General features: G+C 45.6%; 1 protein-coding gene across 1 annotated transcript in view; it reads right to left on the reverse strand.

The window, feature by feature from the left end:
* Positions 1–23,090, reverse strand: part of LOC144689964 (interleukin-6 receptor subunit beta) — a 98,331-nt gene that overhangs the window by 57,866 nt on the left and 17,375 nt on the right. The window contains exons 2-3 of the mRNA XM_078557494.1: positions 16,073–16,248; positions 13,419–13,549 (exon numbers count right to left, since the gene is read on the reverse strand). Of these exons, the coding sequence (XP_078413620.1) occupies positions 13,419–13,549; positions 16,073–16,248 (307 nt within the window). The remainder of the gene's footprint in view (positions 1–13,418; positions 13,550–16,072; positions 16,249–23,090) is intronic.

Below are 23,090 nucleotides of genomic sequence, written 5' to 3' on the forward strand. Positions count from 1 at the left end.
GTGCTCAACTTCAATGCCAGTGACTCCTTTCAGGGCTCCACAGGTGACCTCTGTGGGATTTCATAATCCACCACCCACAAATGCACACATGAGGTCATGGATGCCATCTTCTCCATGACAACAACTTTGTGCATTTCGCCCGGGACCGGGACAGCCAGGATACAAGAACGATTGGATTTGCCCAGATCTTGGGATTCCCACAGGTGCAGGGTGTGATTGACTGCACTCATGTGGCGCTCAGGTCTCCATCGCTACACTCAGTGGACTTCATCAACCACAAGGGCTTACACTCACTGAATGTGCAGCTGGTATGCAACCACCAGAAACGCATCCTGCAGGTATGTGCACAGTTTCCAGGGAGTGTGCACGACGCCTACATCCTGAGTCGTTCGCAGATCCCTGCAGTCTTCCAGGGTCCACAGAGGCTGCAGGGTTGGCTCCTTGGGGACAAGGGCAGAGGACATGGCTGATGACACCCGTGCGGAGGCCTCAGACTGCAGCAGAGCTACGCTATAATGAGGCTCATGCTACAGCTCACAACTTGGTGGAGCAGACCATCGGGATGCTGAAGATGCGGTTCCGGTGCCTGGACCGGTCTGGTGGAGCCCTGAATACAGTCCACAGAGGGTGTCACGCATCATCGTCGTCTGCTGAGCACTTTACAACCTGGTGCTGTAACAGGGTGGGGAGCAGCCTGAGGAGGAGATAGAGGAGCTGGCGATCTCCTCCGATGAGGGGGATGTTGACGGGGATGAGGGTGAGGGGATCCTCGGTGGTGACAACGACAGGCATGAGGCTCTCGCACTGGCTGGATGAGGCAGGCGCACTTGGGAGGCCCTCAGAGCTGCCAGATTTGTGGAGGATGATGACGACATGCAGTGAGGTGACCCCGTAGATCCTCACATCACAGTTGTGAACAGTTGACTCCAGTCTGGCTTATCGCAGCACCAATACCCTCTGTGAGAACACTCCTGTCATGGAGATGCAGTGGAGGCCCTAATAGTTGCTCAATCACAGGAGGATGATGACAACATGCAGTGAGGTCACTCCATAGATCTGCACATGGCCTCTGAGAATGTCTGACCACTATCTGGCTGAGGGCAGCTCAATTGCGCTCCATGATCAGGACCATCTCAGAGACGCAACCAATGAACTTTAGATGCATCTAATGCTGTATCCGCCTTTAGCACCTCAGCCCCTCAGGAGCTGTTGCACAGCATCACTGGTCCCAGATGCTGGTGTGATGGGGGCCAGCCCCATCTTAAAGGTGCTGAGAGCACACAGCGAGTATGAGAGAACTCTGTAGCGCCTACCAACTACATTCTGGCAGCAATGACCAGAACTGCCGAGGTGCAGGCATCAGTAATGTTTCCAGGGAGTGTGAGGCTGGACCATCACTATGGTCTGAAGGCCGCAGAGAGCACAGGGAAGAGGCCTTGGACTGAGACACCTACCTTATATCTTGTGCAGAAAGGTTTCACATCTGAGTGACAAGAAACACTGCTCATCAGAACAAGGAGCCATAGGCAGGGAGACATTCTTAGAACTTATTGAAAATAGTGAACATTATGTACAGGTTATTAACACCAGTGCTCAGGCTGTGCAACTAATTCTCCTTAACTGTCCTAATCCTGCCGCTATGTCTTGGTGCTCCCCGGACATCCACAGCGGAGGTGGAGGCAGCCTGCTGCCTGTGACGCTCTGTCTGTGATGACTTTAGCGGGCGTCCTCTGGAGGGCCGAGACTTGGAGGGCCCTGGCCTGCTTTCGGGGTCCTGCTGTATGGCAGTGCCTCCCTCCTCAGCCTGTGAAGCTGGATCTGCAGGGGTCACAGGAAGAGGGGATTCGGATGAGGATTCAGAGTCACCTGGGTGGATGGCCCCAGGGTGTGCACCTGCTAATCCTCCTCCCAACGCTGCCTGAAGGTCCCTGGCTGACTCTGTGAGCGGGAAGGGATAGCTGGAGTGAGATCGAGCTGCCCAGCACCCCTTTCGCATACACACTGTTGGAGGCCAACTACGGCATCAGCGATGGAGTTGAGTCCACGCAGCAGTGCAGGAGTGACGTCCTGGACCAAGGTCGCCATGGCAGCCGCCATCCTGCCACTGTTGACCTCGGTGTATTGCAATGCCGGTGCTATCACCTCAGCCTGAAGACGGACGGACTCCTCCATCATGCCTTGCAATCTGAAGAGTGCATCAGACATCCCTTCCTGAGCTTGCCTTTGCAGCTCCAGCAGCGGTGCCATGACCGAGCCCAGAAGCTCCTCACCTGACTCGGACTCAGCAACGTCCTGCAGTGCTCCAGTGCTGTGGACCTAGGATGTCCCTGCCTCCACCTGCTGTGAATCGGACAGTGCAATGTGCTCACCAGATTGTGATCCCAAGGCTACTGTAAAGCTAGGTCCCACCGAGGTGTGTGTCTCTGCGCTGGTGGAGGGTGCGGGTGAGTGTTGTGATTGGACTTCAGGGAGGGTGCCTCCAGATTCCTCTCAGAGGTTTCTGCAGAGCTTGCTTGGAGGCTCTGGGTCATGTACTCTGTCAGCTGCTTCCCAGATATGCCTGCGAAAGCAAGGGGAAATAATTAGTGCATGGCAGTGGCCCGTGAAAGATGACACATCACTCACGGCATGGTAGTCTGATGGATGTTGCACTGCTGGGTCCTCACTTGGTAGTGCAGTGCTGACCTCACCATCAGCACAGGACCGGTCCCGGTCATCGCCGGCCAGCTGGATGGCTCTGTTTTCAAATTCTGTCAGAACTTTGAATTCCGGCATCCCTCCACCTGTCTGTGACCTTTCCCTCCTGTTGTGTGTCAGTTTGTCCTGCACGGATAGAGATGGGGAGAGTGTATCAGGACGCCTGCCAGGTCAGATGATGAGTATGCCTGGCCTGTGTGGGTGGTGAGTGGTCCCATGGACGGGATGAGGACAATGAAGACGTGTGAGAAAGAATGAATGGTGATGTTCCCTTTGGGTGTGTAATGGGTTTGTGAGTGAGAGAGTTGGGAATGATGAAGAGTGACTTACCCTGGCAGAACGGAGGAGATCATTCATCCTTTTGCGGCACTGAGTGGCTGAGCTCTTCTGAAGGGCGTTGGCGCTGACCACTGCCCAAGCTAGGTTGATGACATTGTTACCTATCCTGCGGCCAGAGCGGGGGTAGAGCACACCTCGGTGGGCCTCCACGCCATCCATCAGCTGCTCGAGGGACCTGTCATTGAAGCAGGGGGCTGCAGTCTTTCTGCCTTCACAGGCCATGTCTCCCAGGCAGCGGTGGTGAGCTGATGGCAATGAGCGCTTTGCTGGTGACTGCCTTTTAAAGATGGTGGCCGTGTGATACAACAGCGGGGTGATGGCAAGCGGGCGAATGAGAGCCCACCCACCATGGAAATGCCTTGTTTCGCAGGAGTGAATATATAATGAGGCAGGCTCGGGAAGATACGGCGCGAAAACCCGCCATTTTCATCGGTGGGTAAGACTCCACTTTACCTGCCCGCTACTACACTTAGTGCAATTTGGGGAAAATTCAGCCCAATGAGTGGTGTTGGGAAGAAGCACAACAGAAATGATTTGAAAAATCAAGAAGAGGTTGATGTCATCAGCGATATTAGGAAATTATGACCTGGAGTTATCTACAATAATAGCAGCGAATGCATCCTCTACAGCATTGGACACAGTACTTCTTCAGGTGCATAGAGATGGAAAACACAGAACAGTCTATTAAACATCACGTTCATTAACAGATATAAAGAGATACACAGTAATTGATAAGGATGCATTGGCAGCCATGTGGGTATGTGAGAAATTTGCTATGTCTTAGGTCTTCACGTTACGATAGAAACAGACCATAAACCTTTAGTCGCACTATTGAATTCAAAAATGCTTGTGGTGATGCCATCAAGAGTTCAAATTAAGATTGATGAGGTTTGATACTCATACAGTATATGTTCAATGGAAACAACAGATGTATTATTATGCATTGAAATAAAGAATCCAGAAATTACAATACTGAATTTGAGAAAGAAGTCGAGGAGTTTGCTATAATGACAGTCCATTCATTACCAGCAACAACACAAAGATTGAGTGAAATCAAAGAGGCTCAAAAATCAGATGAGGAATGTAAGCAGATCAGAGAATTTTGCATTAGAGGATGGCCGACATATATACCACATAATCCTGTCTTGAGATCATATGTCGAACAGCGAACGCATCTGATAGTGATTAATGATTTACTGGTGTACAATGATAGAATAGTAATTCCTAGAGCATTGAGACTTGAGATCTTACAACGCCTACATCAATGTCACTCAGGTATTACCAAGTGCAGAGCCAGAGCACAGTATTCAGTTTGGTGGCCAGGTCTCTCAATGTCATTGAAAGAAATGATAACCAGATGTATCCCATGTTCAATTCACAGTCAGGAATTGAAAGAACCACTAAGGTCAGCCTCTTTTCCCACAAGGCCTTGGAAATGCCATGAATGGATTTATTTCAGCATAAAGCAAAAATGCTCATAATAACAGTAGATTACCACTCATGATCCATGATGGATTGAAGTGAAACAGTTACATGGTCACACATCAGAGGCAGTAATAAAGTCATTGAAAGAAATTTTTGCAGTCCATCTGAACCCTGATATTATGACATCAGATTATGATACCACAATTCTGGAATATAAAATTTCAAGAATCATTCAGATTTCTTCACACAAGTTCACTGGGGTTTCCTCAGGCTATTGGGCAAGCTGAGAGAGGTGTCAGAACTGTAAAGGCATTGCTGAGAAAGGATGAGGATTTTCAACTCGCACTCTTGAGTTACAGACCCTCGCTCTTGCAGAATGGATTGGCTCCATGTGAGTTACTCCTGGGAAGAGGGTTGTGGACACAGATTCCTACCTTTCCACATACATTGATGCCACAGGTCAAAGACAGAGGCTTAGAGAAAGTACGAGGAAGAGAGGAAACTGGTAACAGATGAAAAAATATGTTCGTCATTACTGAGCAAGAACATTATCAGATCTTTGACAGGGAGAACAGATCTGGATCAGAGATCAATCGAGATTTGGAGGAATAGCAGAGAAATTACCAGACGTGAGAGCTTATATTGTCCAGAAGGAGAACAGGGCACAGTAAGAAGAAACAGAAGAGCTGTGATTACATTTGAGCAAGAGTGTGAAAAACAAAGATCAGAGAAGTTGCAATCATCAGAAATTAAAGAAAGCACTGAAGGTGATCCTAAACCATCCACTAGTTTGAATTCTGTTCAACAGCATCCAGAGGACCAACAGCAGAATTAGGGGGAGGCGATGGTATTGTCGCTGGACCAGTAACCCAGAGACCCAGGTTCAAATCCCGCCATGGCAATAAAAATCTGGAATTCGAAGTCTAATGGTGACCATTGACTGTTGCAAAAACCCACCTGGTTCACTAATGTTCTTTAGGGAAGGTAATCTGTTGTCCTTACCCACAGACTCTCAGCAATGTGGTTGACTCTGAAATGGCCTAGCAAGCCACTCAGTTGAATCAAACCAAAGCCTCAAAAAAGGAATGAAACTGGTTGGACCACCCGGCATCGACCTAGGCACCAGAAGCAACAACACAAACTAGTCAAGCAACAACCTGACATAGTCATCCTCATGGAATCACATCTTAGAGACAATGTCCCAGACACCACCTTCACCATCCCAGCATTCATTACCCATCCCTAGGTGCCCTTGAGAAGGTGGCGGTGAGCTGCCTTCTTGAACCGCTGCAGTCCATGTGGTGTAGGTACACCCACAGTACTGTTAGGAAGGGAGTTCCTAAGGGACTGCCATGAATCAGCACAATTGAGCAGTGTTTCACAAGATTCTTAAAAAAAATGGCTTGCTTCAAAAAATATTCCCTGATATATTTAATTAATACATAGATATGTTTAATTAATACAACTGAAAATGGAGTTATCACAAAAGTACTCAGGGGGATGAGTTTCCCCAGCCCCATGGTGGCGGACTTGAAGGCAGGAGCGTGGGGGTGTGCTGGGAAAAAAGGGAGGAGCTGTCGCAGGAAAACGTTTCCAGGGGAGGGCTTGGAACAGCTTCACAGAGGTGGGCAGATATTCCCAATGGTAATCGATTCATCCTGGAGGCACGGCCAGCTTTGCGGGTGGGGTCAGCTACTTGTATGAGGTTCTTTAAACTAGCGCAAAAGATCACAGAAACTCGATTTGTATTGAGCATAATTTGCACTTACAACTTTGCAATCTTTTGGGCTGGTTTGACCAACCTCTGGCAAATTGCGCCCAAAAAAGACGCAACTTAGCAGAAACTCCAGGCCATTATGTTATGGGTTTTTTTGACCATGTAAAAATATACTAAAATATTTAATAGTCTGTGTACGTGCATTTTGTAGTTATAGATAAAACATCTACAGAATTTTATATTTAAGCTTTAGTTTAACTTCTATGGGGAGGACTATGTTCATGACAGTGTATATTTAAGTGTTAATCCTCCCCACCGACGTTAAACTATGCTCATTACAGTGGATATGCAATGAGGTTGGAAGTACAGCTCAATTTTGTGTCCATTAATTTCAGTGAGAAAAACTGAGCAAATCACAAATTATGGGCAGAATTTTCTGCCTGTCGGGCAGGTGGGCCCGACCCAATCTCCGGCTGGCGGGGAGCCGATCCCCACTGGAGAAGCCCTGCCGCCATTTTACGTGGGTGGCCCAATTAAGGCCCGCCCAGCGTAACGTCCGGTGGGTGTACAGGCGGGGGGGTGGGAGGTGGGGGGGGGGGCGGTTTGAATCCCCAAAAGTGAGAGTGCGCTCTATCACGCATGCACGAAGGAGCGCACATCTCCCCGCAGCTAAGTGCTGCCTCAGGGAGATCGCTGACACTTTTAAAAAGATTAAAAATAGAAAAAAAAAATCCTTAACATGTCCCCCTCATGTGACAACGTCACATGAGATGGGACATGTTCATAAATTACAGTAAAACTTTATTAAACTTTTTAAATCCCAGCATGAAACCTCATCCCGCCGGTGGATGAGGTTTCATGTTTTTTCTATTTGCCGCCGGGGCTCCTGGCCTGCCCGCCAACCTTAAGGTTGGACAGGCAGGTCCTTTAATTGTTTTAATTATCCTGCCAATGACCTCAATTGGCCATTGACAGGTCAGCGGGCCCGCAGCTGATTTTGCTGTGCCCCCGCCTTCCTGAAAATTTAAATGGGGCGGGATGACGTCGGGGGTTCCTCCCGATGTCATTTTACGCGTTGGCGAGCGGGCCCCGCCCCCTGCTTGCCAACGGCAAAATTCTGCCCTACGTTTAGGTTGCCTTTGCACAGGGGGTGCCTCTTATTTACTCTCATTGCAGAAAGCTCGTCACCAGGAACACTACAATGTAAAATATGTCCTATTGCATTTCATGGGTGTGGTCTTTCCTGCCCTCGAAACACCCCCATCCACCCCTTTGGGCATTGGAGCCTCAAGCTCCAATGAGACTTACATTCAAAAGAAATAGGATTGTTTTGGAAAAAAACAAAAGGAGGTTGTTTAAACTTGTATAAAGAAGAGTATGAAAGCTGTGGAAAAGGTGCTAGAATGTTACTAGAGATGAGGGAGAGGATAAGAGAGGGAGATTAAACTGGGTGATTTCTATGGAGCAAAACACTGACACAAACCTGATGGACCAAGTGTTATATGTCTGTAATATTCTATGACTCTATGGAGGAAAAGGAAAGTTAGAGATTACATAGAGATTGGCAGTGAGCATGAAAGAGATGGGTGGGATGAAGCACAAGTCAGAAGGTAATATTGCAAGGAGGATGGCATGGAGGAAAGTTTTATGTATATAATAAACACACACATACACATTTATACATACACATGCCACAGAGAGGAATATTGGACAAGTTTAAGGGCATGTGGCATGGATACCTGTAGGATAGAATTCTAGAGCTGGGAGGATCAGAAGCCGGTTGAAATGAATCGTCAAATGAATGATAATAGTAAGAAAAATATTTTTAAAATCCTTAAAAATAAGCATTTTTTTTTTCATTGTAGCCAGGGGTGACAGTCATGTGAAAAAATGCATGACTACAGGAACATATAGTTCTGGTGCAAGTCAACCTTATTTTCAAAGGGAAGAGCTGGTTTGCTATGCAAGGCAGACTCCTGACAGGATTCCCACCACTGAAAGGGAGCCCAATAGACCTCAGCAGGACACTGGGCTGGTGCTAGTGAAGAAATAAAGAAAAGTACAAGAAATGGAAAAGGCCTTTGAAGGGACAGAGCAGCCCCACAGAAAGCTGGAGCTGCAGTTGTAGGCTACAGAAGTAAGTTACACGGGAGCAAGATTTGAAGGAGAGGAGGCCTCAGCAGGCTTCTCACTTCATTCCTTGGTCCATTACTGCAGCACCCCCAGGGTGGCCAACCTTCCCGGCATTTACAGGAACCCATGCCTGCTCGTAGGGTTCCCCACGCTGACGTGTCCCTTAAATATTTTCCCCAACTCTGCCCAGCCACTCCCAGACCTACAGATGGTCTGAGGAAGTAGCCATAACACGGATGAACAGGAGGGAAATGAGACAGAAGTACAGATCCCAACTCCTTACCAATATTTAACTGTGGTGCACAGGAAAGGGCTGTTTGTATGTGTGTATGATAATCTCCTATATTATACAATGAATGAATATCTAATGGTATTGCAGTTCAAATCACGTAATATAGTACAATGGCACTTATGCTCTTGTGCTGTATCAAATCACGTGTTACACTTCGAATGGAGTTGCAGCATAATAGTATTCTACCGCTGATATCTACATGCCTGGTATGATACCACTGCCATTCGGGTCACCGGCATTTTATTTTATTGCTGCCTGTCAAAGCACCTGCTAAACACTGAAAAAAAAGATTGCTGCAGTACAGAATATTGCCAAGCCTTTCCTTCATGCCTGCATATCTCAGAGCCACAAGAACATTTAAGCCTATAAAACATCAGAAGTGCTGTGAAGAGATTCATTAAAGCGTTCATGTTTCTCCTTCTGTGGTTTATGATGCCATCTCAAGCCCAACATGTGTTGCTGCCATTCTGGTTCATGTTTCCTCCTATATATGTTCAGAGCTAGTCGTACAATATACTTAAAATGATGCAACGCCTGGGTTTTAAAAGAACGTTCTCTCCCAGAAAGATGAAGCCACTGCTCACTCTTAGCTAAGGAGTAAAACCTGAATCTTTTAATTCATCTCTACATACTCCTATTTTTAATACACATTTTGGCCATCTACCTGGCATAATCATTACCTACTTAACAGGTTACTGCAGCTGCATTAACTTCAAAGGAAAATCAGGGGTGTAGTGTAATGTCCATCGTTTACCATCCATGACAAAAATTACTGTTGGTGCATTTGGTGGGACCATTGATCACGTTTCCACTGTTTTCATCACAGACTGATGGGACTGGCGGCGGGGGACCAGTTTACAATTGGTGGAACATTGCTCCCAGGCTTACCGGTGAGAGCAGAGACTAGAAAATCCTGTCTTTGCAATTTATCCAACACTGTGCCAAAAAAGCCTCTCGACTCCAGGCAAATGAATTGGCGCTGTGTGCTACAGTTCACTCAGGGAGTCTGAGTTGCTGTGGCAACTTGCACTTTCACGCACATGCTGTTGTCTGGAGTCATGGATTGCAATGGTGGGGGCTCCAACGTTCTTCCCACGACATGGCTGACTGGTATTGTCTTCCACTCTTACCACCTGGCATGTGATGGAAGGATTTGCAGATTGATGATGGAATGTGATGGAAGGATTTGCTGAAGGGTCAGTCACTAGGGGACATAAGTTCAAGGTGAGGGGCAGGAGGTTTAGTGGGGGGGATGTGAGGAAAAACTTTTTTACCCGGAGGGTGGTGACAGTCTGGAATGCGCTGCCTGGGAAGGTGGTGGAGGTGGGTTGCCTCACATCCTTTAAAAAGTACCTGGATGAGCACTTGGCACCTCATAACATTCAAGGCTATGGGCCAAGTGCTGGTAAATGGGATTAGGTAGGTAAGTAGGTCAGGTGTTTCTCACGTGTCAGTGCAGACTCGATGGGCTGAAGGGCCTCTTCAGCACTGTGTGATTCTGTGATACTCAAGCTGTTTGACTGCATTACAAATGGACCTTCCTTGGCCAAGTGCTGGGGTGGGACTTGAACCGAGAGCTTCGGGCCCAGAGACATTACCCACTGCATCACAAGACCTCTGACACTGGTATGCCGAGTTCAATTAGGGATGCGTGATGTATGCAAATTGTTTTGCTCTAAATACCTGAGTTTTCCAATGTTCCATTGATTCCCCACCTCCCTGAATGCGTGTCTTACTGGCAGCGGCAGCAATTAAAGGAGGCCTAAAGTCAAATGTAGCTTGCGTCACAGGCCAGCACAAGCCTGCAGGAAAAACTGCCGCTCTGTCAACTTTGTGCCCATTTTGGGCAGAATTTCTCAGCGTGCATTTTAACAAAAATAAACAGCAAGTGTTGGAAATAAATTACCTACATAGTTCATCTTGATGGGCCTGAACTTCTGCAGAGTCAGGAGTCAGATTGCCACTCCGCTCCTAGTTACTTACCTGGAAATCCAGCTGCGCCTTTCTCGCCTGATCTTCCGACTCAGGCCGGGCGAGAACTCTATAGGGCGGGGCCCTCCTGAGGCCTTCAGTCGAGGGCTGGAGAGTTGGTGGAAGGAAGCCACGCGCCCCCCTTTTTTTGCAGCACTAGGTGCTGTAAAAGCAGGTAAGTTTAAAAGTCCAGCCACTTTCAGAAGCCAGGGAGGAGCTAAGTTTGTACGGTAACTGGGTAGGAATGAGGGGTGAGTGGTCAGGTTGGGAGGGGGAGGGGGGGTGGAGGTTGGGTCGTCAGTGGGAGAGTCGGGGTCGGGTGGTCAGCAGGGGTTGGGGGGGGGGGGTCAGGTGGTCAGTAGGAGGGTTTTGGCTGGGAGCGTTGGGTGACCGGTTGTGGGGCTCTGTCGGAATGGGGGGGCGTGGTTTGGCTGATCAGTGGGGCAGAGTCAGGTAAAAGCAAAATACTGCGGATGCTGGAAATCTGAAACAAAAACAGAAAATGCTGGAAAAACTCAACAGGTCTGACGGCGTCTGTGGAGAAAAAGACAGAGTTAATATTTTGAGCCCGTATGACTCTTCTTCAGAGCTAAAATCTTAGGGCTGGACTTTGTCGTCGGCGAGTAGGGGGCGGGGCCTGCTTGCCGACGCATAAAATGACGCGGGATGATGTCGGGGGGAAACCCCCGATGTCATCCCGCCCCATTTAAATTTTCAGGAAGGCGGGGGCGCAGCCAAATCAGCTGCGGGCCTGCCGACCTGTCAATGGCCAATTGAGGTCATTGACAGGATCATTTAAACAATTAAAGGCCCTGCCCATCCAACCTTAAGGTTGGCGGACAGGCCTGGAGTCCCGGCGGGGAATAGAAAAAACATGAAACCTCATCCACCGGCGGAATGAGGTTTCATGCAGGGATTTAAAAAGTTTATTAACGTTTCAGTGAAATTTATTAACATGCCCCATCTCATTGTCCCATGAGGGGGACATGTTAAGGGTTTTATTATTGTTCTATTTTTAAAGGTTATACAGCTGTCAGCGATCTCCCTGAGGCAGCGCCCAGCCTCAGGGAGATGTGCGCTCTTTCGTGCACATGCGCGATTGAGCGCACTCTCGCTTTTGGGGAATCCCCCACCCGCACAGGGAGTGCATAGCGCTTCCCGCCAGACGTCACGCTGGGTGGGTCTTAATTGGCTTGCCCACTTAAAATGGCGGCGGGGCCCGCTTCTCCAGCAGGGATCAGCTCCCCGGCCGCTGGAGATTGGGTCGGGCCCAGCCGCCCGACAGGCAGAAACTTCTGCCCTTAGTGTTTAATTCACTGCCACTTCTCTTCCAGGAATGCCTACCTTGAAGAAGTACTGTTCTTCTCTCTCCAGTTTTAGCTCTGAAGAAGAGTCATATGGACTTGAAAGGTTAACTCTGTTTTTCTCTCCACAGATGCTGTTAGACCTGCTGAGTTTTTCCAGCATTTCCTGTTTTTGTTTGAGGAGGGTCAGGTGTTCCGTAGTGGGTCAGTTGGGGGAGGGGGGTCGGTTCGTCACAGGGGTTGGTCGGGGGAAGGGGGGTTCTAGATGGTCAGTGGGGGTGTCGGGTATTTGGGGGTGGTCAAATGGTCAGTGTGAGGAGGTCGAGTGGTCAGTGGGGTGGTTCGGTGGGGAGGGGGGTCAGGTAGTCAGTGGGGGAGGGTTGGTGTATGGGGGAGGATCAGGTGGTTGAGGGCCTGATCCTGTGTGGGGGTGGGGGGTCAGTACTATAGTTACCCAGGATGTGGAATTGGTTTTAATTTTTCTGACCTTTTCTGGGTAATTATTACTGTAAGACAACCAGAACCATCTGAAGTTTGCGATTTAAATCGTACTTTCGGGTGGTTCCCTGTACTGGACAATTCCCAATGGAAGTTTGAACTTCCCAGGCAATTGCTGGGCAATCCCTACCTGAGGACTTCCGGGATGGAATGGGGTTCCCCAACGCATCTTTGGGGTGCCCCCAGTTACAACTCCTGGAAACTTGGAAGTTACCGGCCAATGTTTCAACTTGATAAAATACAATATAATGCAATACATCCTAGTAATAGTAATGATAAACACAAAGATCAATATCATCTGTAAATAAGAGGTAATTTTCATTTTCAAAGCATAAAAGTAATCTGGTGGTCAGGATCGCAGGCCCTTTACATGCCTTGCCTGATTTGCATCCCTATTGACTCCAAAGGAGAATCGGGGTGTAGTATAATGGTCACCATTTACCATCCATGATAAAGATTGCTGCCGATGCATTAGTCTTTGGTGGGACCATTTAACTTTCCCTGCATTGTGTGTTTGTTTGATTTAGTTGGTAGTGTGCTCATTTATTGGTGAAAAAATTGGTGTTTTAAATACCAATCGTGACAGAGTAAGCTCATAATCTAAATTCAGCAAATGCACTGTCGTTGTGCTTGCTTCGAATTATGTGCTAAACTAAGATCCCACTTCCTGTTTAACTGTTCAGGTGCCTGTTAAAACCCCGATAACACTAATCACAGAAGAGCATGGAGTTCCCCTGATGTCCTCATCAACATTTCTCCCCAGGCAGGTTACAGGCTGATGAGATTTTCACCTCACCAGTGTTTTCAGGATCTTACAGGATCCTACACTCCATTTATACAGAAAAGGCTTTGAGATCTTTCCGAGACTCATTAGGTGCAATGTGAGCGCAGGTCTGGAGAACCACACGCTGTGCCCTCCTAACGTCTTCATGGTTTATTGTAGCTTTCTAGCATTTCTGGTTTCCTTACCTTTTTCTCTTGCAAGACATTTAATTTGTGCATAAATATTTAATTTGTAATTCCAAAGATTTACTTTACTTACCGAATGCCAGTTTGCAGTTCCAGCCTGCCTGTAACGTAACTCATACTGTAGTTTCTCTGAAGCATCCCATGTCAGAAGTAACTTCCCAGACATCCTCCTATGCTGTATGTTAGAAGGTGTGTCTGGTCTTTCTGAAATAATCAATACAATTGAAATTGAAGTACACTTGGGTAACTTTTGTAATGCTTTTATTTTAAACTGAACGTGGCTTCCCTAACTGCTTAGACACTGTGGTGTCTTCAACTTTGTGACAAAGGAGCATCAGCTTTTCTGTTGACCTTAACGGCTTGGCTTAATTTTAGATTCAGGATTTTCATATTAGAACATCGGCAGAGCTGACCAATTAGATCCTTGCACATCTATTATATCTGGATGTAAAACAGCAACGCTTTCAGGAATGTGATTACACAGTTTATTTTTTTTGCCATGGAATAAATATTTGAATAACATTTGCTGTGGAGTTACAGAAGACTTGCTTCTTCATTTGGGGTTAAACACTGTGTTACAATTGCATGCGGATAAGAGAAAAAATGGAAAGTTGGATGTAAAATGAAACAGGTCCTTCTTGCATTTTGTGCATTTATACATTTTTTCTGAAACTATGATTACGCGAAGGAAACAAAGTTGTTTAAATTTGTTAACAATAGAAGCCATATAGGAAACCAAATACAAAAGCATCCAGATAGATTGACAGATTGAGCTGACAACAAACAGATAATGGGAAGGGGAATAAGTAGCAGGATTATGAGATGAGTAGTAATAGACAATGGGGGGGGGCGAGATTAAGAGGTACTGGTGGATAGCTCATTATAGCAATCAGGATGGTGTTGTACAGAAGTAATAAGGGTGAAGACTATCATACAGCATATTGCCAGAGGTATAGAATTCAAGGAGTAGTTTTTAAAATTCATCCTCAGGATATGGCCGTCACTAGCAATGCAGACTTTTACTGCCCATTTCTAGTTTTCCTTTAGAAGGTGGTGCTGGGCCTTGAAACGTGGTGAAAGTACTCTCAGTGCTGTTAGGGGGGTAGTTTTGAGATTTTGGCCTAGCAGTGATGAAGAAAAAAGGATATATACCCAAGTTGGGATGGTGAGTAACTTGGAGGGCGTTATAGAGTTGATCTTCAGATAACTTTTCTTAGTAGAAACATTTAACTTTATTTACAAGACAGCAGCAGCAGCTACACATGTGCATCAAACTCTATAACTAAAGAAGAACTCTCCCCTAGAGGTTCCCCATGCTAACACATTGGTGTACATAGAGCATGTGATCTTACAACACAGGTTATTCTTAAAGCTACAGTCCTACATTTATCCAAAACCATAATTACTACAGAGGGGAACTTGGAGATGATGGTATTTGCATGCACCTCCTGCCCTGGTCATTCTTGGTGGTGGAGGTTATACATTTGGATGGTACGACTGAAAGAAGCCTTGGTGATGACAAATATTAACAAAATTATAAATTCTGTAACCAGAAGGGAATGCACTCAAGGTCAGGAGAGGGAAAGTGAACAAACAAAGGCAGGGTGAATGCACAGAACAGAAAGTCCAGGGAATGGAAGAGGTCTATAATATTGCTCCCTAGAGTTTATGGCTAGTGTCCAGTCAACATTTGCGTATGGGGCTGAGAGCTGGATCTTAATGACAACAAAGAAGCAGCACTTTTGGAATATGCTTTGTAAGAAGAATGGTAGAAAGTGAAGGTGACCAACAGTTTAGTAAAAAGGCAACAGACCTTGAGCTCAAACAAATTTAATACAGCAGAAAGTTACATTGGGCAGGACACATGTGTCATATGACTGAAGGTAAGTAACTGGGATATAATCATGTTGAAGGCCAAAGTGAATGATAGAGTTGTCTATAGACCTGAAAGGACAAGTGTCCGTGGGCAGACAACTGTGCAAGCTGGCAAAAAGGAGCAGGCTAATGGGAACACCAGCCTAGTATAGCAACGCATGTACTCTCTGAAACTGCCACATGAAGATCTTGACCGTAATCAGCTAGTGAGCTGCACTGTGCACTGTGGGGACTTCCCAATAGGGAGAGAAGAAAATATAAGGGTAAATCAATTTTGACTACTTAAAGAGCTGCTTATTATTGGCTCCTTGAATTGATACATGAGGTGCGATGTTTCTTAAAATAAATTATGCCACAAGAGTATTTGAAACTTGCCAAGTGACCATAAACTGGGCTTAGATCTACTTTTAGCTGCAAGTATTCAAGCCGCTGAAAAGCTAAACTTGTTCCAAAAGTCTTTGAAGGTATTACCTGGTAATTTAATAGAAGAAATCCTCTCAGTCTAAGCAAAAGACCATTAAAAATGCCTCACACTCATCCGACAGTGAATAGTTGAAAACACAACTTGCAAAGTATTCTCAACATTACCACAGATACAATTGTGCTAAAAATGTGTCATGACTCTACAACAAAAAAAAGTCATATGTGCAACTTTTACTTGTGATTATTTTGAGGAACTTTGAGAATTGACCTGTATGACTTGTTTTATCCAATTGGTATTGTTTTCCTGGTACTTTGACAAGCATTAATTTAGAAACAGTAATTGATGTCTTATGACTGGGTCCTTCAGAGAAAACAGGTCAAGAAACAGGAACATTAATGAGATACTTACCAGAAAATAAAGTATATTACCTGCCTCTTGAGGTATCAGGGTGATGGACTTTGTTCTCTGACATATCCTGTTTCTCTGATCTACTGTTTCTACCCATATTGTTGCATTTTCCGAAATATAAAGACATTTTCGTGGAATTGTGTAAAAAGTACTAGTGATGTGGGTAAAACTTTCATTCTTAGGAGGTTTTCTATTTCTGAAAAACAAAACAGAGTTGTTGCCCATTTCAATCATTTTACGCGTGGAAAATGTGATCTTATATGACCATTATAGATACCTGTTCTTCATTAAAAGCAATCAGGATTTCCTTTAAGGACAGCAGTCATTTATTAGCTATTGGCTCATAATGACATAAGCCTAGAAATAACTAAAATAAAAGCAAAATACTGTGGACGCTGGAAATCTGAAATAAAAACAGAAAATGCTGGAAAATCTCAGCAGGTCTGGCAGCAAATGGCACGACCAGCAAATTTAAAAAGCACATCCCTGATAGTAACTGCCCACTTAATACCAAGAAGCATTTATTTATTTATTATGAATTATTTATTGCAGTGGGGTATTGCAGGGTTGAGGGGGATGCATTCCCTCAGTAGAACTGTTGCATTGAAAGCTGTTTTTTGCACTTGCATCACGCAAGTGCTGAAACCTCACAATTTCACAGGGAACTCTATAAAAGATGTGATGAGAATTCTCAAATAGTTGTCAAATTCAGAAGTCTAGAACTGACAATAACAAGCATTCTTCTGTTATGCAGGAAATGATTGCACTTCATTCCCAAGATGGACAGGAAGAAGAGGAGGAGTAGTAGCAAGCAAATCAAGAGATTGGAAGAACTGAATAACTTAATGCTGTAGGAGAACGTTGGGTTTACACCTATAGATGGTGTGGTTTGTGATAACGGTCAAAGATTAGAAATTATATCTCCTTTTTGAGGTGAATGCTCTGCAAAGACCTTTACATGACCCTGACAGGAAAAGAAACAAGTGGATTGCAGTGAACTTGCGGCATTTCTCATCATCTCCACAGGAGCAGAAAAGATGCTGTGGAGCGAGTAAAGGAACTGGTGGCAGATCTTTCAATATCGTCACTGCAGGCAGATACTGACCCACTCATGAACTCTATCATTCACTCATCAGCCCATGTAGATCATCCAGATATGGCTTTTCTTCAATGCAAAGCACCCTAGAGCAAGCAGCATGCCAGGAACTTCTGCACATGATCCACACCACACAGCGGTTTCTTCAAATTTAACTCCATGGATATACTGAGGAGCGATCTATAACCCTGGCCGCTGAGTATCAACAGGAACGTCTGAATCTCCTGCAGTTCTGCCAATGAGCCTGGCTTCTTATGCTCTGAAGGAAGGCCATGGACCTGAAACATTAACTCTGTTTGTCTCTTCACAAATGCTCCTAATCTGCTGAGTATTTCCAGCATCATCAGTTTTTATTTTGTTTTGCTTGTAGCTTCTTGCATTGCCTGCTGTTTCTCCTTGAATAAACTGAACGATAAAGGTGGAATCTCCATGGGCAAAAATATTTCCTTTCACTTCAGGGAAATTCCTCAAACAAGAACCAGTCTTGAGAGTGAGTCATCAAAATGAAACCAAGGATAAGCTAAGAATGTCTAAACTAAGCTAAGCTTCCCTGACATAAGCTAAGCTAAGAATAAGCTAAATGAAGCTAAGAATAAGCAAAAGAAACAGTTCAATAAAAGAGCCTTTGGAGTTCGGGACATGATGTTAAAGTGATATCTTCTCTATCTCCCAGTAAGATCCAGCAGGTTTATAACCTACCAAACCCAATAAGAATTCCAGACCCAATTTTTTTTTAAACAAATGAATGGGGTATGGGATGTTGTTGACAATTTATAAGAATAATAAAGAGAGCTTAAGAACAGAAGGGAAAATAGGGAAAAAAAAACAAAGAAAAATCGAAACCAAGTCATAAAGTGCTAAAAAGGATGAAGTTGCAAAATGGGAGTGACAAATGAAAAAAAAGAGAGGCAGAAAGCCGGAGGTAGCAACAAAGCAAGATGCATGGATGGGAGCCAAGCTAAGAATTGGGTAGCACAAACTTGAACAAGACCCGATAGCTCACATATTGCAGGGTGGAAGAGGCACAATAAAAGGCAGAATTTAAAAACAAATTTTAAAAGCGTAGAAGGGCCTAGTAAGGAGCAGGGTGAAAGGAGAGCCAGCCCAACATTGAAATCATAGGTTCACACCTCATGTGAGGAAAAGAAAATCTAATTAACAGCAGAGCTAATGAATGGGACAGACAGAACGAGAAAATAAACTGAAATACAGAACGAGAAAACAAACTGAAATACAGAACCAGCTCTAAAACAGCATTAAAATACTGATTTTGAAATTGGGGCTGGTGATTTTGTTAGCACGTTCTTGCCTTTAAGTTAGGTGCCTTTAAGTCCCCAAACAATTAGATGTGGTCAGAACACAACTACTTTTTAACCTGGAGACATGAGAAAAAACTACTTTGTGAGGGAAGAAACTCATGTGAAGAAGATTGAAAAATAGTTCAAAGGAGTTTGGACTCAGTAAATAACCTGTGGGCTGGCTTGAAGAGGAGCCAGTAATGGTGGGGAGTTATCATAGAATGGTTACAGCATGGATAATATAGAATGGTCACATGGACTGAAGCAGTTCAGGTGCAAATGCAGCAAAACCTGGACAATATCCAGGCTTGGGCTAACAAGTGACAAATACCATTGGAGAGTGTGAGAGGAGGACCCTGGAACAGGCAGTCAGCAGCACCTAGAGGACCTAATCTATCTGGAGGATCTAGCATCTAGTCCAGACTCAAGTAGGAGTAAGGGTAAAATAAAATCAAGGGTCCATATTCCATTTAGTTAAGATATGTCTGGGGAGCTCAGTCCCATGATTTGCACATCCTGTGCTATGTGGGAAACCCGAGACACTCCTGGCTGTCTGGATGACCATGTGTGCAGGAGGTGCCTCCGACTGGAGTAACTCAAGCTCTGGGTTTTCAATCTTGAGCTGCAGCTGAGGGCACTACGGTACATTCACGAGGCTGAGGGGTTCATGGATAGCATGTTTCAGGACATGGTCACCCTGCAGCTTAAGGAAGTGCAACCAGGGAGGGAATGGGTGACCTCCAGATAGAAGAAGGGGGCCAGGCAGGAAGTGAGGGAATCCCCTGTGTACATCTCGCTCGCAAGCTGCTTTTCGGCCTTGGAAAACAGCGAGAGTGATGGCTCCTCTGTGGAGGCCGACCAGAGCCAAGGCCATGGCACTCTGGGTGGTCCAGCTGCTCAGGGAGGGAGGAAGAAGTGTGGAAGGGCAATAGTGCTAGGGGATTCATTAGGGAGGGGAGTAGACAGGCGCTTCTGCGGCCGTAGACATGACTCTAGGATGGTATGTTGTCTCCCGGGTGCCAGGGTCAAGGATGTCACGGAACGGCTGCAGGGCATTCTGAAGGGGGAGGGTGAACAGCCAGAGATCATGGTCCGTGTTGGGATAGGAAGAAAGAGAAATGAGGTCCTGCAAGCAGAATTTAGGGAGTTAGGTAGGAAATTGAAAAGCAAGATTTCAAAGGTAGTAATCTCCAGATTACTCCTGGTGCCACGCAGTAGTGAGAATAGAAACAGAAGGATACAGCAGATGAATGCGTGGCTGGAGAGATGGTGCAGATTCCTGGGGCATTGGGACTGTTTCTGGGGGAGGTGGGACCTGTACAAGTTCGATGGGTTACATCTGAACAGGAACGGGACCAACATCCTCGCGGGGTGGTTTGCTAATGCTGTTGGGGAGGATTTAAACTAAATTGGCAGGGGGAATGGGATCCTGAAAAGTAGTTCAGAGGGGAGAGAGGCTGAGATGGAATTAGAAGTTAGAATGCGAGTAAGTGAGTCTGGAAGGCAGAGGAAACATAGGCTGGGTAAGAAGGAAGAGAGTTCAGCAAGGCTAAATGGAATATATTTTAATGCAAGGAGCCTGAGGGATAAGATAGACGAGCTGAGGGCACAGATAGGCACGTGGGAGTATGATATCATAGCTATAAGTGAGACTTGGCTAAAAGGAGGGCAGGATTGGCAGCTCAACATTCCTGGTTATAGGGTATTCAGATGAGATAGAGAGGGGGATAGAAGAGGAGGCGGGGTCACAATATTGATTAAGGAATCAATTATAGCAGTGAGGAGGGATGATATCCTGGAAGGATCATCAAATGAGGCCATATTTATAGGAGTAAAAAGTACAGAAGGGGCAAACACACTGTTGGGTGTGCACTATAGGCCCCCAAACAGTCAGGGAGAGATAGAGGATCAAATGTGTAATCAAATTTCAGAGAAGTGTAAGAATAATATGGCAGTAATAGTAGGGGTTTTAGCTACCCAGATATTAACTGGGAGAGTTTTAGTGTGCAAGTAAGGAGGGAGAAAAATTCTTAAGTTGCATTCAAGAGAACTTTTTTAGCCAGTACGTAGAAAGCCCAACAAGGGAGGGGGCAGTTCTGGACCTATTGTTTGGAAATGAGCCCGGGCAGAGGGAAGACGTATCAGCAGGGGAGCATTTTGGAGGTGGTGACCATAACTCAGTTAGATTTAGGATAGTTATGGAAAAGGATAAAGTTGGGCTGGGAATAAAAATTCTAAACTGGGGAAAGGCTCATTTTACTAAGATGAGATACGATTTGGCCCAAGTGGATTGGGAGCAGCTACTTGCAGATAAAACGGTGTCGGAGCAGTGGGAGGCATTCGAGAAGGAAATAGCGAGAGTACAGGGCAAATATATTCCCATAAAGACAAAGGGGGGGGGAACCAAGTCTGGAGAACTTTGGATGTCCAAAGACATAAAGGTTAGGATTAAGAAAAAAAAGAGAAGCTTAGGGCTTCTGAGGGCTCAATACAGCAGAGTCCCTACAGGAGTATAAAAAGCGCAGGGGGGGACTTAAAAAGGAAATTAGGAAAGCTAAAAGAGTGCATGGAAAAGCATTGGTGTGTAGAATAAAGGAAAACCCAGAGGGTTTTTTAAATATATAAAGAGCAAGAGAATAACTAGGGGAAGAATAGGGCCAACTGGGGACCATAGAGGTAACCTGTGTGTGGACCCGGAAGACATGGGTACAGTTGTCAATGAATACTTTGCATCTGTGTTCACAATGGAAAAGGATGATGCAGGTATAGAAATTAGGGCGTAGGACTGTGAGATATTAGAGAAAATTAACACAGAGAGAGAGGTGGTACTAGTGGGTTTAGCGACCTTAAAGGTGGATAAATCCACAGGCCCAGATGAAATGTATCCCAGGCTGTTGGGGGAGGCAAGGGGAGAGATATCAGGGGCCCTGGCATTAATTTTCAAATCCTTTCTGGCCACAGGTGAAGTGCCAGAGGACTGGAGGACTCCGAACGATGACCCATTGTTAAAAAAGTGAGGAAGGGATAGACCAGGAAATTACAGGCCAGTCAGTCTAACCTCGGTGGTTACTAGTTACAGGGAAGTTACTATAAAGAATTTTGAGGGACAGAATATATCTGCACTTGGAGAGACATGGATTAATCAGGGATAGTCAGCATGTATTTGTTAAGGGAAGGTTGTGTTTGACAAATTTGATCGAATTTTTTGAGGAGGTAACCAGGATGTTGATGAGGGTAATGCATTTGATGTGGTCTACATGGACTTTAGCAAAGCTTTTGATAAGGTCCCTCATGGCAGACTGGTCAAGAAAGTAAGAGCCCACGGGATCCTAGGCAAAGTGGCACTTTGGATCCAAAATTGGCTGAGAGGCAAGAAGCAGAGGGTGATGGTAGAGGGATGTTTCTGTGACTGGAAGTCTGTTTCCAGTGGGGTTCCGCAGGGCTCGGCGCTGGGGCCCTTGCTGTTTGTGGTGTACATAAATGATTTGGACTTAAATGTAGGGGGTACGATCAAGATGTTCACAGATGACACGAAAATTGATAGGGTGGTAAATAGTGAGGAGGATAGCCGTCAACTGCAGGAGGATGTCAATGAACTGGTCAGGCGGGCAGAGCAATGGCAAGTGGAATTCAACCTGGAAAAGTGCAAGGTATTGCACTTGGGAAGGGCTAACAAAGCAATGGATTACACTATGAATAGTAGGACCCTGGAAAGTACAGAAGATCAGAGGGACCTTGGTGTGCATATCCACAGATCCCTGAAGGCAGCAGACAGATAGATAAGGCGGTTAAGAAGGCAGATGGGATACTTGCCTTTATTAGCCAAGGCATCAAATACAAGAGCAGGGAGGTTATGCTGGAACTGTATAAAATGCTGATTAGGCCACAACTGGAGTACTGTGTGCAGTTCTGGTCACCACATTATAGGAATGATGTGGTTGCACTGGAGAGCGTGCAGAGGAGATTTACCCATTATGAATGCTGCCTGGGCTGGAGGGTCTGAGCTATGAGAAAGGATTGGATAGGCTGGAGTTGTTTTTCTTGGAGCAGCGAAGGTTGAGAGGGGACCTGAGAGAGTTGTATAAGATTATGAGGGACATAGATAGGGTGAATAGGAAGGCACTTTTTCCATTAGTAGATCAATATCATCAAAAACCAGGGGGCATAGATTTAAGGTAAGAGGTAGAAGGCTAAGAGGGGAGTTGAGAAAATTTTTCACCCAGAGGGTGGTTGGAGTCTGGAACTCACTACCTGAAAGGGTGGTTGAGTCAGAAACTCATGTAACATTTAAGAAGTATTTAGATATTCACTTGCTTTGCCAAAGCCTCCAGGGCAATGGCCAAGCACTGGAAAATGGGATTAGTGTAGTCAGATCTTTGTTGATTGGCGCAGACATGATGGCCTCCTTCTGTGCTGTAAACACCTATGAGTCTATTTGTGCCACACAAGTCCCAGGCAATGACCATCTCCAACAAGAAAGAATCCAACCATTGCCCCTTGACATTCAATGGCATTACCATCACTGAATCCTCCACTATCAACATCCTGGGGGGGTTACCATTGACCAGAAACTGAACTGGACTAGCCATATAAATACTGTGGCTCCAAGAAAAGATCAGAGGCTAGGAATCCTGCGAGGAGTAA

This window comes from Cetorhinus maximus, chromosome 2, assembly GCF_964194155.1.
Source record: "Cetorhinus maximus chromosome 2, sCetMax3.hap1.1, whole genome shotgun sequence".
Taxonomy (NCBI): domain Eukaryota; kingdom Metazoa; phylum Chordata; class Chondrichthyes; order Lamniformes; family Cetorhinidae; genus Cetorhinus; species Cetorhinus maximus.